The 16,757-nt window shown below is 48.3% G+C and overlaps 1 protein-coding gene across 1 annotated transcript in view; it reads right to left on the reverse strand.

The window, feature by feature from the left end:
• The window catches only part of BBS2 (Bardet-Biedl syndrome 2), a 1,290,628-nt gene that overhangs the window by 124,574 nt on the left and 1,149,297 nt on the right, over nucleotides 1-16,757 (reverse strand). Inside the window, exon 17 of the mRNA XM_069640291.1 lies at nucleotides 15,579-15,727. Coding sequence (XP_069496392.1) covers nucleotides 15,579-15,727 — 149 coding nt within the window. The remainder of the gene's footprint in view (nucleotides 1-15,578; nucleotides 15,728-16,757) is intronic.

Raw genomic sequence — 16,757 nt, forward strand, 5'->3', positions numbered from 1 at the left:
GCAGGAACATCTCAGTACTTACTCAGAGAACAATTGGCTTACAATAAATATCAATAAAATCAAGGTAATGGTTTTCTCTCGGGGCAAATACCCAGGTACATTTAACTCTCATTGGTTTTTTACATGGGAAGAAGATTGAGGTTGTTTCGCAGTTCCAATATTTGGGAGTCATCAATGACCATAAGTTAGAATGGAATCGACAACTAACAAAGATTCAGACTGAGGTCATCCAGCAACTGGGTGCTTTAACAGCTTTTGCACTCAGACACTGGAGATATTCATTGAAAGCTATTCTTAAGGTATATAAGAGATAGTGGCCACTAGGATATATGGTGCAGACATTTGGGTGCAAAAATTCCACAGAGATTTAGAGCTCTATGCATAAAAAAAGAAAAGAAAATAGAGATTTGGAGCTACACTTGAAAGCAAATGCTTACAAACTAAGATTACCTCTAAATATTCCTGTAGAATATCTCTATGCATAATTCACCTTCAAGTTAAGTACTTCTTTAACTTCCCGATGCCTAAATCTTTACCTGAGGCTTGTTCACACTCCAGAAACCTCTCTGTTATCAAAAGTCACTACTGCTTATGACTAACACACATCACTTCTAAGAGGCAGTGGAACCAGAGAGTACACAGAATTTACATTAGATTCGAAGCTTTGTCTAAAGAAGTTATAAACACTGTTGACAAAGAAAAAATATCTGTAGACCTGGCAAACAGTGGATAATACTTTGAATATCTTGCTAAAACGCACTAGTTTGACCCTCTATGTTTATTCTTAGCCTAACAACATGATAATGAGGGATTACATGAAAATAAAATGTAATCTCGTTGAAACATTGGATGTAATGGGTGGTAGGAAAGGGAAACCCAAAGCAGAAAACTAAACAAAGACAACGTTTTAGAATCTATTAAGCATTTCTTGTTGGAATGCAAAAGCCTGATAGCACTTTTGCAGAACATACTGGTTAGCATATGGTGACATGGACGTGGTAAATACTATCTATGGAGACATTTGGAAGTTATTCATGTTCGGAAATTATTTTAGCCTCATTTACCTTTTTGACTATGTTTTCGAATTGTATTCATGATCTATTGAATGAACTCAGCAATGGATGACTTATTAATGATTTTGAAGTGTGTATGTGTAATTATTGTATAAAAAGACTTAATTGACTGTATTACGAACAACAATTTAAAAAACCTATAAAAACCCAAAGAATTCTGTGCTTGCGGGTCTCATTTCTGGGACAGAGACACGGCCAGTTTTGCTGCTCATTGGTGCAGAGCGGAATGGAAACAAACCTGACTCTTTCCGCTGCTGCCTAGTTTCCCTTAATGGCAGGCTTCTATAATGGCATATAACTTATTATGTATGAATAACATATCTGAGGTGTTAAATCCTACTGCACTGGTATTTATTTTAGGGCAGCACTTCGAAGAATCGGTGGGTAAAAAAAATGCTGGCAGCGCTTTTTGTTTTTTTTCTTCTTTCGGTCTCCATCTCAATCTACTGTCAGGAGTCTGGCTGAGGGGCACAGGGAAAATGCTATACCTCAGTATGCACTGTAGATTAGGAGAGATGCACTAGGGTAATGCTGGCATATAACAAACAGGGTACATACCAAGGTGTTCTATGTTGTAAAAGGTATTCATAGGAACTACAGGGGAAGGAGCTGGCTGTAAGCAAAGAGACAGAGAAAGCAAAAGGCAAGCAAATATACTGAGCAAAACTGATTGAGATTGAATATGAAAAGGAGTCTCCAGCGATTAGGGAAAGCCCTTTGGATCGGTACCAGCAGATTACTCTTAAAAACTGTCATACAGCAGCATCATGAGTTAGGCGTGCCAAAGAGACTATTGTACTCAGTGAAAGGGTGAAACTGGAGATCATATACTGAGGCTGCTAAGACTCCAACAGACTATATAAAGGCAATATCTGATCTGAATGGAGACCAACCCAGGGGTCATACTGTAAATGGTTATAGAGCGGAGGGAGGCACAACAGTGGACCAAGATGTAATAGAGGCAGAAAGCAGCATACAAAGACAAAACCAGGTACAGGACAGGTAGAGAAACAAAGTATAGAGCAGAGATTGGAATATCAGCACACACAAGGCAAAGCACTCAGACAAGATAGGTTGCTGCCAACACAGTGAATACGAAGGGGTTCAGGAAACAGAGAATTTAGGAACAGGTACTAGAACAATGGAATGAAGTTTGGTACTATTGCAGGCAAGGAACAAACAGGAAAACATCAAGAGACTGGGATTGCAGAGAGAAAGAGAGAAAAGCTAGGCAGAAACAGGGCAAGTCTTTAAAGCAGAAATGCTTACAGAAAGTTAGAAAGGCAGCAGTGATATCAGAACAGAACTGGATGGCCTTAATAGCAAAATTGGACAGATGTTGTAACACAGCAACAAAGGCAACAAAGGCAGGCAGGATTTCAGAATTCAAAAGCTGAAAAATCAAGGAAAGGTTAAAAAACAGGCAGACTGCAAAAGCAGACTGGAAAGGGTGCTGCAAGGCAGCAACAACGAACATGATTCCAAAGCCAAAATCAGGGTATTCAGGAAAGGTTCAATAACTGGTCACAGGCGCACAGAGCTAACTCCCAGCGGAAGCAGTTGACTGAACAACTGCTTCTGTTCAAAGTGAGTTTATAAAGGCCCTCCCAGCCAACAGCCCAACAGGGTGGAGCTGATTGCAGTCTCTGGCTGTTGCGTTCAATCAAGCCCAGCTCCGGCTTCAGTAGCTTGCATCAGTGGATAGTTTTTAAAGTCTCTTGAGCTCACAGCAGCCTAGCCTGCAGTAGCCTGGAACAGGTGAATGCAATGAGGGCCTTTGCAGCTCTTAGTAGCTTGCTGCAAACAAAGGTACTTTGTATGCATCCTTTGGTTCTCTGCCTTTTAGACTGCATACATGTATCAGAACGCATCTGCTGGTTTATCTCAAAACCCGGAATGGAACATGAAATTAGATTTTCCAAAACTGCATTGATAAAACAAGTAAATGAATGCAGGGGCAGTTTGCAGGTTTTGACTTCGCAATTATGCCATAAAAAGTCTCTGAATCAGCGCATGTAGCAGTGTTGGGTGGCAGGATCGAAGGATCGGGACATGTACCGTCAACAGATTCATCAACTGTGGGCCTCTTGGAAGAGGATTCCAAATCCAGACACTTCAATCAGATACATTTCCCATCCTTGTGGAAAAGTATGTAGTTTTACAGCCTCCTTCCATAGATCTTTAAGATGCCTAGATTGGCATGAGGTGCAGTCTGCATTTTGCTTCGACCATAGGCAATAAAAAGCATACCATTTGGCAATCCCACACAGACATCTGCTATGCACAATCTCTGCTGCGCTTGAAGGCTAATTTAGAATTAGGCATGGTGCAGTAGAAAACAGAAAAATCGGTAGTGGTGTTCCGAAGAGGCCATTAAGAGCAAGCTCTATTTACACAGCCTACATCACATCTGGTGTCATTGGCACCCAGCGGCCCTGAGTGGCACCAACACTGAGCTGCACTGTGCCCTCTGATTGCTGAAAGTATTTCCAAAACCGCTGGTGCTGGAGAGCATATCAAAAATAAGGCATCCATTCAAAATTATGTAAATAAGAATTATAAGGCAAGAACACCTCTCTGAAGCTGGCAGAAACTATTAATCATAATCCACAAAAAAGGAGAACTGGCTTGGACAAGAAGAGAAATGCATTAGAATGGCATAGCGTTTCTTTAGCGCAGCCTCTGCAAGCAGGAAAATTTGAATTTAGAGACATTGTTTGAAAGGAGTGATAAATCCTGGGAGTTTGCCTCTTCTCCTCAAGGAGGCGCGCATCCCCCCCCCACCTGCCGGAAATAGGAAGGTGAGACTGCTATGCAGAATACTCTCTAGGGGACAGGAAAAGTGGGATCCCACTGGGGTGACAGACCCACCACCCCCTTAGGGGACAAGAAGAACAAGTTCCTTTCTTACCTGGTAACGTTCTTTCGATGGGATGGTCCGACGACGTATTCCATATCTATGACATGTAATCACCACAGCTGTGCTGCTTCGGAAACTTTTTTCTGCGTCCTGCGTCGATGACGTCGATGCGCCATCGTCGAGGACCTCCTCCGACGTCATCCGATGTGATAAGTAGGACGCACGACGCCCGTAGCCTCAGTTGTAGTTTTTTCCCCCAGAACGTGTGACATTAGTCAACTGCCAGTCAGACACAAAGCCTTGCGGAACGTAAGCTGCAATCGCAAAAGAAATTCTGCAGCGGGGAAGGCAGGGCGGGAGCGATATGGAATACGTTGTCGGACCATCCCATCGAAAGAACGTTACCAGGTAAGAAAGTAACTTGTTCTTCGAGGGGATTGGGTCCTCCGACGTATTCCATATCTATGACAGACTCCCAAAGCAGTACCAAAGCAAGGAGGAGGGAAAGAATTTAGAATCAAAATTTAGAATAGCCAATCAAATAGCAGAGCAAAGGACCGCCTTGCCAAAGGCCAGATCCTGTGCTCGGATGGAATCAAGGGAATAGTGACGTACAAATGTATGTACTGAAGCCCAGGCGGCTGCATCACAGATGTTGCGAATAGGAACACCCCTCTGCAGGGCAGTAGATGCAGCCATACCCCTGGTAGAATGGGCCCGCAAGCCAGCCGGTGGGTCCTTACCCGCCAAGCGGTAGCACTCCGAGATGGCCAAAATAATCCAGCGAGACAAAGTCTGTTTCGTCACAGCTTGCCCTAAACGCTTTCCAGCGTAACCAATAAAGAGTTGATCGTCCACTCTGACCCGGGACATGCGTGAAACATAAAAGCTTAAAGCTCTCCTAGGATCAAGCCTATGGAGCCTCTCCTCTTCCTTACCAGGATGCGGAGGAGGATAGAATGCCGGAAGAACAACCTTCTGGGCCAAATGAAATTCCGTCACTACCTTCGGAAGAAAAGAAGGACGAACTCTAAGGACAACCCTGTCCTTGTGAAATACAGTGAAGGGTGGCTTAACTGAAAGTGCCTGTCTCTCACTCACTCTGCGAGCGGAAGTAACCGCAACTAAAAACACAGTTTTCAGAGTTAACAGCCTCAAAGGGCAAGAATGTAAAGGCTCAAACGGAGCACCCATAAGAAACTTAAGAACAAGGTTTAAATCCCAACCGGGCACCAGGAAAGGTGACGGAGGGAACACATTAGTGAGCCCTTTCAGAAACTGTGAAATTAAAGGGATTTTAAAGTAAGAACACTCTTCAGAGGAGCGCTTAAAGATGGACAGCGCCGCCAGGTAACCTTTAATGGTACCCACTTGCAAGCCCCTGTGGGCCAAAGAAAGTAAAAAGGACAGAACCATGGGGATGTCACATGCAAAAGGATCCACATTCTGAACTCGGCACCAGTCGCAGAACCTACGCCAACGGCAACGGTACAGAGACTTTGTTGCTGGCCTTCGGGTCGAAAGCAACACCTCCATCACGTCTTCAGGGAGGTCCCAATCCATATTCCTCAACCTTTCAGAAGCCAAGCGTGAAGGTTGAGGGATCTGACCTCTGGATGGAGAACCTGACCCCCCTCCCGTGAGAGCAGATCGTCTCGGTAGGGAAGACGACGCGGAGGGCAGATGGACAAGTCGAGAAGGTCCGGGTACCACGTCCTCCGAGCCCACGCCGGAGCAATGAGGATCATCCGGGAACCGAACTTCCGTAACCTCCGCAGCACTTGCGGGATGACGGGGACTGGAGGAAACGCGTACAGCAGCGGGAACGACCACTCCACCACGAACGCGTCTCTCAAGGCTCCTTTTGGAGGAAATTCCCGCGAGCAAAACCTTTCGCACTTCCGGTTGACACTGGAGGCGAAGAGATCCACTTGAGGGGTCCCCCAAAGGGCGAAGATCTCCAGGAGAATCTCCTGAGCCAACTCCCACTCGTGAGAGATCGTGCTCTGCCTGCTCAGAGCGTCCGCCGTCACGTTTTCGTCTCCGGCCAGATGAACTGCCGAGATCGAAACTTCCTGCTGGATGGCCCAGAACTCGAGCTGCATCGCCTCCCTGCACAGAGGAAGTGACCCTGCCCCCCCCTTTTTGTTGAGGTAGTGCATGGCCACTGTGTTGTCCGTCAGGATCAGGACACTCTTTCCTCGCACAGTCGGCAGAAAAGCCTTCAGGGCTAGCCTGACGGCCCTCAGCTCCAACAGATTGATATGGAGTCTGGACTCCGACAGAGACCAACGACCGCTGACTGTCAGCCCGTTGGCATGAGCTCCCCAACCCGTGAGGGATGCATCCGTCACGATCGTCACCTCCGGCCAGGGAAGCCAAAAAGGAACCCCCTTCATCAAGTTGCCTTCGACGGCCCACCACAGAAGGTCCCGGGCGACCGAGGGCGGCACCTGAACCGGGTCCGACATCCTGCCGGAGGACTGCGACCATTGCGTCTTGAGCGCCCACTGCAAAGATCTCATCCGCAGGCGAGCCTCTGGCACCAGAAGAATGCAGGACGCCATGAGGCCGAGCAGCCTCAAGAACTCGAACGCTGGGAGCGTCTGGGCATGCTGAAACTTGTGCACCATCTGCTGAATGTGAAGAGCCCTCACCTGGGGAGGAAAACACTGCCCCAGGGAAGTGTCGAGCACTGCTCCGATGTACTGGAGCCGCTGTGTTGGCGTCAAATGGGACTTCTTTAAATTGAGGGAGAAGCCCAGCCTGTGAAGGGAGTGGCAGGTGACGGACAGATGATCCAGGACTTGCTCGGGAGAGCTCCCCCTGATCAACCAATCGTCCAGGTAGGGGTAGACGTGAATCCCCCCTTGCCTGAGATGCGCTGCCACCACCACCATGAGCTTGGTGAAAACCCTCGGGGCGGAGGTCAATCTGAACGGCAGGACCCGAAACTGAAAGTGCGAGTCGCCAACCGCGAACCTCAGGTACTTCTTGTGCTTGGGATGGATCGGCACATGGAAGTAAGCATCCTTGAGGTCGAGTGACACCAACCAGTCCTGAAGCTGAAGGGCCTGGAGCGCTTGAGAGAGAGGGTAACCATCTCGAACTTGTCCTTCCTGAGGAGTTTGTTCAAACCGCGCAAGTCCATGATGGGTCTCAATCCCCCGTCTTTCTTCGAAATCAAAAAATAAGGGGAATACCATCCCATGTTCCTCTCCGCTACAGGCACCAGTTCTATGGCGCCTTTCTCCAGCAGGGCTTGAATTTCCTGCGCAAGGAGCGGATCCGGACTCTGCAAAGAGAGGTTCCCCGGTGGATTGTCGCGAGGCCTGTGCCGAAAGGGAAGACAGTAGCCGTGGGTTATGATCTCCAGAACCCACACATCTGAAGTAATGGCTTGCCACTCTACAAGATGCTGCGCCAGCCTTCCCCCAACCGGCGAACCATGGGACATGGCCTCATGACTGAGTGGGAGCGGCCGCGGCGTTACCTGAGGGCAAAGAGGCAACTGCCCGAGCGGCCTTGGCACCACGGGTACCCTGTCGTCCACCTCTGGTGCCCCTGCGTTGGCCTCTTTGACTGCCAGCTCCTCTCGCTTTACTGAAGGACGAGTAATAGCGAAAGGAACCACCCCTCCACTGCTGTCCCCTAGGACGAAAAGGCGGAGGTTGGCGAACTGCAGCGCCCAACGACTTCGCTGCAGCTTTCGAGGTCTGCAACCTCTCAAGGCTCTCGTCAGCCTTGCTGCCAAAAAGGTGTTCACCGTCAAAGGGCATGTTGAGGAGCCGAGACTGCACATCAGGAGCAAACCCCGACTTCCGCAACCACGCAAACCTGCGTATCACGGTGCTCGCCGCCATGGACCTACTGACGCATTCAGCTAAGTCCAAACCCGACTGAACGGACTCACACATGGCATCCTTACCATCCTGGACCATAGCAAGGAAACCATCCCGTTCGTCCCCTTCGGGAATATGTTCAGCCGCTAACGCAACACAGTTCCACAGAGTGTGTGTGAAACGAGACAAGGCACAAATGGAGTTGGCCGCCTGAAGCGCCATACCACCAGAAGAAACACTTTCTTCGCCCAGCCATCAAAACGTTTGTCGTCCCTATCAGGAGGGATGGTAGGGTACGACGCCTGCTTTGCCGGGGCCGCCTGCACCACCAAACTCTCCGGAGTAGGATGCCTGGTCAAGTAGCAGGGGTCGCTACTGGCTGGACGGTATTTTCGCGACAAGGATCTGCCCACCGCCGGGAGACTCTCCGTAGCAGTCCAAGCCGCCGCCACCCTTCTCTGTAAAGCCATATGGAACGGCAGTACCGGATCAGTTGGGGGACCAACATCAAGGATGTCCGTCAGATCATCCTGCACAAACTCCCCTGGGGGAGCAGACCATCCCAAGTACTCAGAAACCCTAGCCATAAGGCGCCGGTACGAGGAATCGGCATGAGAGCCAGGCTCAGGCCTACAAAACTCCACCTCCGGAGAGGTGTCCAGTCCACTGGCATCATGCAGTGACTGTCTCAAATCGTCAAACTGACTATGGCCCGAGACAATTTCATCTGGAACCTGACTAGGAACCAGGCCATCAGAATCCTCATCCGCCTCTGAAATATAGTCCAGGTGGCGAAAAGAAGGCACCCGAGAGTGCTTGCTCTTAACCAGAGCCTTCCTAGGGGGTTCTCCCGTGCCACGGGGTACCTCCGACACGAAAGGCGTCGATGGCGTCGAGCGAATCGGCGCCGGCGTCGAGAGAACCGGCATCGGTGCCGAGAGGATCGGCGTCGAGGAAATCGGCGTCGACGTCAGATGCAGCGCCTCCAGCAACGGCGGCGTCGACACAGCCCTCGAAGCCGGAGCCCCGAGCGTGTCCCTCGACGACCTGAGCGTCGACGGCTTCGACGACTTCCTCGGAGCCGGAGCCTCGAGAAAGCCTGTCGACGCCCTCGACGCCTCAGACGTCGATGTCTTCCTCGAAGACCTCACAGGTGCATGCGGTCTCGAACACGTCGAGGACCGGGACCTGGAACGGGTACGTCGAGAACGAGTCTCCTTGTCCGAACGGGACCTCTCCCGTGACTCGTGCCGACCACTCTTGCGAGCGGTGTCTCTCGACCTCTCACGACCGACCCCACTCGGGGGCGCGGACGGCATAGTACCCTGCGACTCAAGAATCGCCAGCATTTTCTTCCCGAAGGAAGCCCATTCCTCCGGCGTCGCACGGCTGGTGGGGTAAGCGACGTGCCAGGCAGAGTCCTCCGAAGAGGACCTGGAAGACGACCGGAGTCGGCGCTTCCGAGAATGCCTCGAAGAGGCTGAGGAGTGGTGAGACCGACTCCTAGAAGGAGACCCACGAGACTTCCGACGATGACGCAGAGAGTCACCCCTCGAATCATCCGTCGAAAGCCCCGCAGACTTCGACTTCCTGGGCTTGGACACCCGACCTACCGACAACTTCTTCTTACGTTCGCGTAAGGCTTTGGACGTGAGCGACTGGCAGTCGATACAGTCATCCGTGTCGTGGGCCTCCCCCGAGGCACCAGAGGCAGGCGTTGTGCGAGTCCGTCACCGACATCTTGGACCCACACTCCCCGCACTTCTTGAAACCCGGACGCGGGGTCGAAGACGAAGTAGAAGACATCTTCACACAAAGGATTTTCACAAAACGAACAGGTTCGAAGAACCGAGAAGAACAGAACTCTAAAGAGTCGAGGCGTGAACCAAGAATCACGAAGCAACACGTTCGCGGAAAAAACGGAACTGAGGCTACGGGCGTCGTGCGTCCTACTTATCACATCGGATGACGTCGGAGGAGGTCCTCGACGACGGCGCATCGACGTCATCGACGCAGGACGCAGACGCCGAAAAAAGTTTCCGAAGCAGCACAGCTGTGGTGATTACCTGTCATAGATATAGAATACGTCGGAGGACCCAATCCCCTCGAATCACCAGTTGACAATTACATAACATCTCCCTTAACATCAGAGTCAGAAGCCTTTATTGGATATGCGGGGGATAATATCAATGTACAGGGCCCCTTAATTGTGCCTGTTTTTGTCGCTGACCCTTCCATGATGACCAAAACTCAGAACCAATGGTGTTGTGTCATTACAGAGACAGTTGTAAAATGCCCTACACCTTTACCAGGAGGCAGGGGGTCGCTGTGCAGCGAACCAGCCAAGGGGCAGGAGCGAGCCCAAGCAACGCCACACTCTGCCGCAGCCTGAACCACAGCACAGAGCCAGGACATCCTGAAGGCGGGACCCCTGTCACATACATGATAGACAGAGAGCCCCTGGAACAACACCAAGCCCAGGAGGCTCTATAGCCCCAGGCGCTCAGGTCTGTGATGCAGAGAGTCCGAATCGCACCAAAGCAGCATACGAGGGTGACTGAACAACGGCGCCCAGATGAAGGAACACAATCAGGCAACTGACGACCCAAGAAGTGTGGTTCCCATGATCGATAATGGAGTGACTGCCCCCCTCTCTCCAGAAGAGCACCGAATGCAAGCAGGTATGCATGTCACACCAAGAAGAGGGAGGAGGAGGGTGGTCGAACTCTGCAACACTCCGGAAAGATCTAAGAGTAACGGGAAACATGATAAGAGTATCTGACGACCCTTGTGGAGCTACAAGAACACGCATAGCAATAGAAACACCCAGAGGGGGTGAACCTGAACACAATAACCCACAAGGAGTTACCAGAGAGCAGAAAGTATGAAAAAAGGCTCAGACAGGTAAACTTGAATTAAAGGATCTGCAGAGTCAAATTGTTCACTTAAGGAATGCACATCTTCTTTTGAATAAGACTTTGTGGGGAGGGATCAGGAGTCCCCTTCTATGTGGAAAATCGAGGAACTTTGTTGTGAACTTTACATCTAGGCATAGGCCTGGAAACCAGGAGTGAAACCAAGAGACATTTGAACTTTGTTTTTTAACTGTACAAGTGGGCTAAGGGCCTGGAAAAACTCAAGAGAAGAGGATTTGGGAGACATTTGGGAGGGATTAATGTACCGAACAGCACAAGTCAAGAAAAGGGAATTAGAACACTTCTTTAGGCCAGATCTTTTTGTTTCCTTTGTTAGTGGTAGTGACAGCCAGTTGGGTAGCATAGGTTTGGACAGAGGACAAGGTTCATTTATGTACAACGTCCTGACCAGCACCTTTTTGTTATTTTGTATATTACAGAGCCTCCACCTTAGAAGCAGGGCTAGATGACGCATTTTCTTTTACTTTAATAAACATGAATCTTTAAAAATGTCCACTTGTCCACTGATCCTTTTCCTGTGTCTGACCTACCACAGGAAGCAGTTGTCCATGAGCATGCATCATTGGAGTACATGTCAAGCAGAAAAAAAGTCAAGGGCGGTAGCCTTCTTTTTTTGTTAAAGGGGGGCATGGTTCTAGAAGGCAAAAGTGGGTATCAACAACAGAAAGAGACACCGGGCTACCCCTACCTTAGGCGTAATGGCGGGAGAACCTATTCGAAAAGCTAGTACTTGATTAACCTAGCTATAGAAGAACACACTTGGATTTATACATATAAAACAAATGTGACAGTCATAATGTGTTTAGTATTTGTTACTATACACAAATTCATTTTCTCAAATTGAATTCTTCTTTTTTGTCAAGACACGTGTCATTTTGTCTTCGTCCTGGTTAACAAATTATAACCTTTTATGTATGTTTAACATGTTTCAATTAAACTTTGTTTACTATGTATAAATCCAAGTGTGTTCTTCTATAGCTAGGTTAATCAAGTGCTAGCTTTTCGAATAGGTCCCCCCGCCATTACGCCTAAGGTAGGGGCAGTCCGGTGTCAATTTTTCTGTTCTTGGTACATGTCAAGCAGCAAAGAGCGAGGGAGTGGAGTGAACATTCATTCACCGTTTGAAACTGTGATCCTCAATGAAGTGGCCCCAGTGGTGGATGCCGAACTGATGAACCCAAGATGGTGACCCACTGTATTGAATCTTTGGGCCGTGGGCCTGTTTTGCAGCATGAAGAGGAAGTTGCTTGGACCAATCTCAACAGAGCCCTCCCCTGGCGCCACAGATGTATCCTGTTACTTTTTAAGCGAGCTCAGGGAAAGAGTAAATAGGGTATAAAAGTAGCTCCCACCCCAGCCAGATTGCAGGTTGTTGAGGAGGCAGAAGGATGGCAGTCAGAGACCAATTGAGAGCAAAGAAGGATAGAGTATGAAGACTGGAGGAGGAACCATGGTGGTGCAGGAACCCCGAATCTCGACTTATAACGTGAACATTAACAAAAGGTCCCCCTGTCTCCGGAGTTAGGGCCTCTTAGGGCCATGTCAAGACCAAAATAAAATAATCTTTTATTATGGTTATTTTGTCCTCCTGTGCTGAATATTCAAATACCTTATTTTCCATGCAAATTAGTCTTGAGATGATTTCTAATCTCCATCACCCTTGTGCCAGTGAACACGTTGAGTCCACCTGTGTATAAACAGGGTGCAAACTGTCTGAGGGGAGAATGACTGAACTAGGCAACCGCTGGATATTATGGAATAAAGTCTCTACATTATGGAGAAATTGAATTGGGTAAAGAAATAAGGAAGATGCTTATAATATGCGTAAGGGTAACTTTGAGATGCCAATGGATCCATATGCGTTCTAGAGACCATGAAGGTCCTCTGCCTAACCTTGATGACCAACAGTAGGGTGGCCCAAGGGGCCAGGTGCCAACCCCAGATAGTAGATGCTAGGTCTGTAGGATCTCCAGAGAACCCCCACAGGGTTGCCACACTAACATAGGGGGCAGTTACAGGAGCACGTGCACCCCCATATCCAGCTCATCATCACCAGTGAGCTGCACATGGGGAGGCTTAAACCCCTTACAGAGACGACTCCTAAAACTGACCCAGTGTTATGCTCCCGCTCACATCCTGTATCCTCAAACAAGGACCAGGAGCCTGGCGACTCTTCCTGTTGACATCCTCACCTCTTACCTGCGGTGCTGTAACTCCTTTGGCTCAGCCGTGATGATTTCCTCCAGCCCCTCACAGGCAGAATGAGCCTTACTGGCTTTGGATGTTCCATAAAGGCAGCACCCAGCCCCACGAAACACCGAGGTCGCAATGCTTTTGTCTAACCCGGCGCAAAACTCTGACATAATGTTTCCTGGCAACCAACAATGATCCACCTCATTTCCACCCAAACTACTATAAAATCAGGAAATAGCAGTGGTTTGGTGTGTCCCACTTCCTTGTTGCCTACACTCCTCTTTGTATCCTGTTCTTCGTCCACTTGTTCTGAGTGCTTCAGCCTTGTGCCTTTTTCCTGCTTTGTTTTTCTTGCTTTTCTGCCTTGTTGTCCCTCACCTCTAGTCTGGTCCCTTGTTGCCATCTTTTTCTGCGTTATGCTCCATGCTACTTTCCTAGTCCTGATCTATTCTTGCAATTTGTCTTAGCCAGTCACCTACCAGCTGCAGTACCCCAGTACAGTGCCTAGCATTGTCCTTGCAGCACGTAAATCTGGGACACACTTTTGTGGTGCAGGCAGACTTATCCTGCCTCCGAGAGGTTGATTTCTTCGTAGGCAGGTGTAGGGTGGAACATTTGGGTCACATTCACGTGGTTCCAGTTCCCAGTGTATATTGTGGGGCTACCCGCTCAACAGACCTCAAGATCAGATATACACCAGACTTCGATCTTGCTTAACAAACCATCACAGAGCTGTTCCAGCTGCCTAGCAAGGCCCAAACATTTTACATAGGTAACAAAGCACCTCCCTTTAAGGAACCAATGTTGCAGCATTGAAAGTGTACTGGCGTGCAAAGAAATACATTTCTTCCTTTAGCATCAATACTGAAGAAAATATTTCTCAGTATGACTTATCCTCGCACAGTCCACAAAGTGTTATCTAGGAGACAGATTTGGGGATTGGAGAGAGAGTTTGGTGAAAGTTTGAGGAAAATCTGGTACCATCTGCATAGTATGATGAATCCGATGGACTCATCACTGATTCCCCAGCGGTGACCTCTTCCCATGTCGCGAAGACACAGTGGGGATGGGTATATGAGGGAGGACCACAGAGGAGGGGACAACTACTGGGGAGAAGGGATGATTCCATTAGATGAGGCACAGTATTCCCCCCTTTCTTGATGAAGACCCTATAATACCTAAGTTCTTGATGGCTTAGGGTGAAAATCAGAAACCTCTTCCCTAATGTCATTCAAACAAAACTCCATATATACCTACAACACAACATTCACAACACACAGAACACATTGCATGTTTCTGACATTTCTGTACGTGAAGTTTTTAAAATTCCTTTTAGAAAATGCAATTACATCTATGGACTTCAGCTCCCATGAAGCCTCAACTACTGAGACGAAGAAAAGAAGGGATGAGTTCATGCAGATTAAACAAAGTCCAAAGGCCAACATGCAGACTAGTTGTTTTTTATTCAAATTAAATTGCCCGGGACATTTAAAAATGGCAACCGCAGCATCTGCAAAGGCAGTACGGGAGAGAACCGCAGAGGAGAAGATGGGCACATTTATGCGGCAGCTCGCAAATTCGAGGTACAGACACCGGCGCGGCGGGAAAGAAGGAAAAGTGCAGCAGGCATACCCGAAGGACTGTGGGAGCACCGAGAAGCACAGCGCAGCTCCTGTAGGTATGGCCAAGGTGGGAAAGGTACGTTCCAAAAGAAGGAAGCCGGCAAGTAAACACGGAGCCGCAGGGAACCCCGAAGAGACACCCGCATTGCCTGGGAAGCCAATCCAGGGAGGATGCTTTACTGCAGAGGCACGCCACATGTTGGGGATGCCACGAACCACAGGTGAGTTGGTCCAAAGCCATTGGGAACCCGGGGACATACCGAAAAATAAGTAAGCAGTATGTGAGATTGATATTTTAGACAATGCTCAAAGACGATTTGAACGCAGGTAAGCCTAATGTTGGATCAATGTTTAAAAGAAAGAAGATTTGAATACCAATAAGGAAAAGTGCAACAACGAAATCTGAATAATTATATGTGCATGAGCTGTCGATTTGCGGGAAGAGCTGAAATAAGTGTTACCCTAAGCAAATACATTGCACAGAGCAAAGTAAATGCTGATGTGATATATTGAAAGTAACAGTGAAGCCAATAGAGAAGTCCTGGTAACGAGAAGGCACCAGGTAGCTGACATTTGGGGGAAAGATACCTGGCAGGAGAGTATACGAGGGGATCTGTGATACCTCCAGAGAAAGGACTCCTGGCAGGGGAGTACACCAGGCAATCCAACGAAGTTGGGAAAAGACTGAACCATTGTGGCAAGATACCTGGCAGGGTGATATACCAGGGGATCTAAGGCAGCCATCGAGAGAAATCCTGGAAATCCTATACACCAGACATTTTAAACTGTATAAGAAACTTAAACATTTGGGGGAATATACCTGGCAGGGAAGTATACCAGGGAATCTGAAGAACCCCATATAAAGAGGATTCCTGGCAAAAGAGTATACTAGGTAATCCACTAAAGAAGAAATGTATACAAGAAGTCCTGGCAGACAAAGCTACCAGGCGTTTTGAGGATTCGGGAGCCAAAAATAAACACACTTACAAAAGATATTCCAATTTCCACACTCCACGTTTGGCACAGGAACAAAAGTAATGTCTGTTTCTTACCACGCAATCGTCCTGCCCTCTGTATTGCTTGGTTCACAACCTTGAGACTGTTCAGCAGCTCACTGTGGTTGCTATTACGAATTTTGTAGCCATTTATTAAATCTTTGTTGTAATCATAGAGTTCCACATAACGTTTCTTCATAGTCTTCCTGCAAGAAAGAGATGCATGTATGAGTCAAGCAGCAGCAACACATGATTTACAATGTCAGCTTAAGTCCATCTTCAACATACATAGAAATAAGACTATTTACTCAAGTACATGATACATTTGATGGATTACAATATGGAAGTTAGTTCACTCGTAAGGTGGTAGGAATTCATATTTTGTAGTGTTTTTTTAATTGGTAGACAATAAATGACAAGTTACCTACCATAGTGTGTAATATACGCTTAGTCCATAGTCCCCTTTACCCCAAACTGCATAGCTGTCCCTCAACCCCTCGTTAGGGATGGGAACGGAACCCTTTTTCACATAAAAAAGCCTTTCCCCTTTAGGTTTAGATGCGTACCGAGGCGTGGTACCAGGAGCATGCACTCCCCTCTGGCGCCACTCCTCAGTCCCCTTTTACGCATTGGCCAGATTAATCTACTGCCTAACTATGCTTTTTTAGGGGCGGGTGTGTGAAGGTCTTGTAATTACTCCTACATCCCGTCTCCTTTATGCCATGCTGCATGGGCAAATACAACTGATGATTAGCCCTTAGGGAGGAGGGATGTCAACAGACTTGCAAAAATAGATTTTTCAGCACTGCCTGCCCAAAAGCCGCGTCTGAGCGCACGCGGCTGTCCAGACAATAGTGATTGCAAAAGGCAGATGGGGAAGCCCATTGTAGTCGCCCTGTTAATGACCTGCCAGGGTACATGCCTCTAGAAAGCGGAAAGCCACCGCAGTAGCCTTTGTTCTGACTGCATGGCCATGAAGATTTGCTGGCAACTCCTTGTTCTGTCCTTTGTAAGCCCCTGAATGGCCGCCACCAGCCATCTTTCTATGGAAGCCTTTGAGGCCCGACAGCCAGGCTTTGAACCAACAAACGTGATGAACAATGTGTCTGACTTATGAAACTCCTTTGTCCTGTCGAGATACAATGTCAGAGTCCTTCTCATGTCCAAGCAATGCAAGACCTTTTCTGCCTCAGATTTCAGGTTTGGAAAGAAGGACGGCAACACCATTTCCTCGTT

The sequence above is a fragment of the Ambystoma mexicanum genome, chromosome 1q (genome assembly GCF_040938575.1).
Source record: "Ambystoma mexicanum isolate Mex_15411 chromosome 1q, UKY_AmexF1_1, whole genome shotgun sequence".
Lineage (NCBI taxonomy): Eukaryota > Metazoa > Chordata > Amphibia > Caudata > Ambystomatidae > Ambystoma > Ambystoma mexicanum.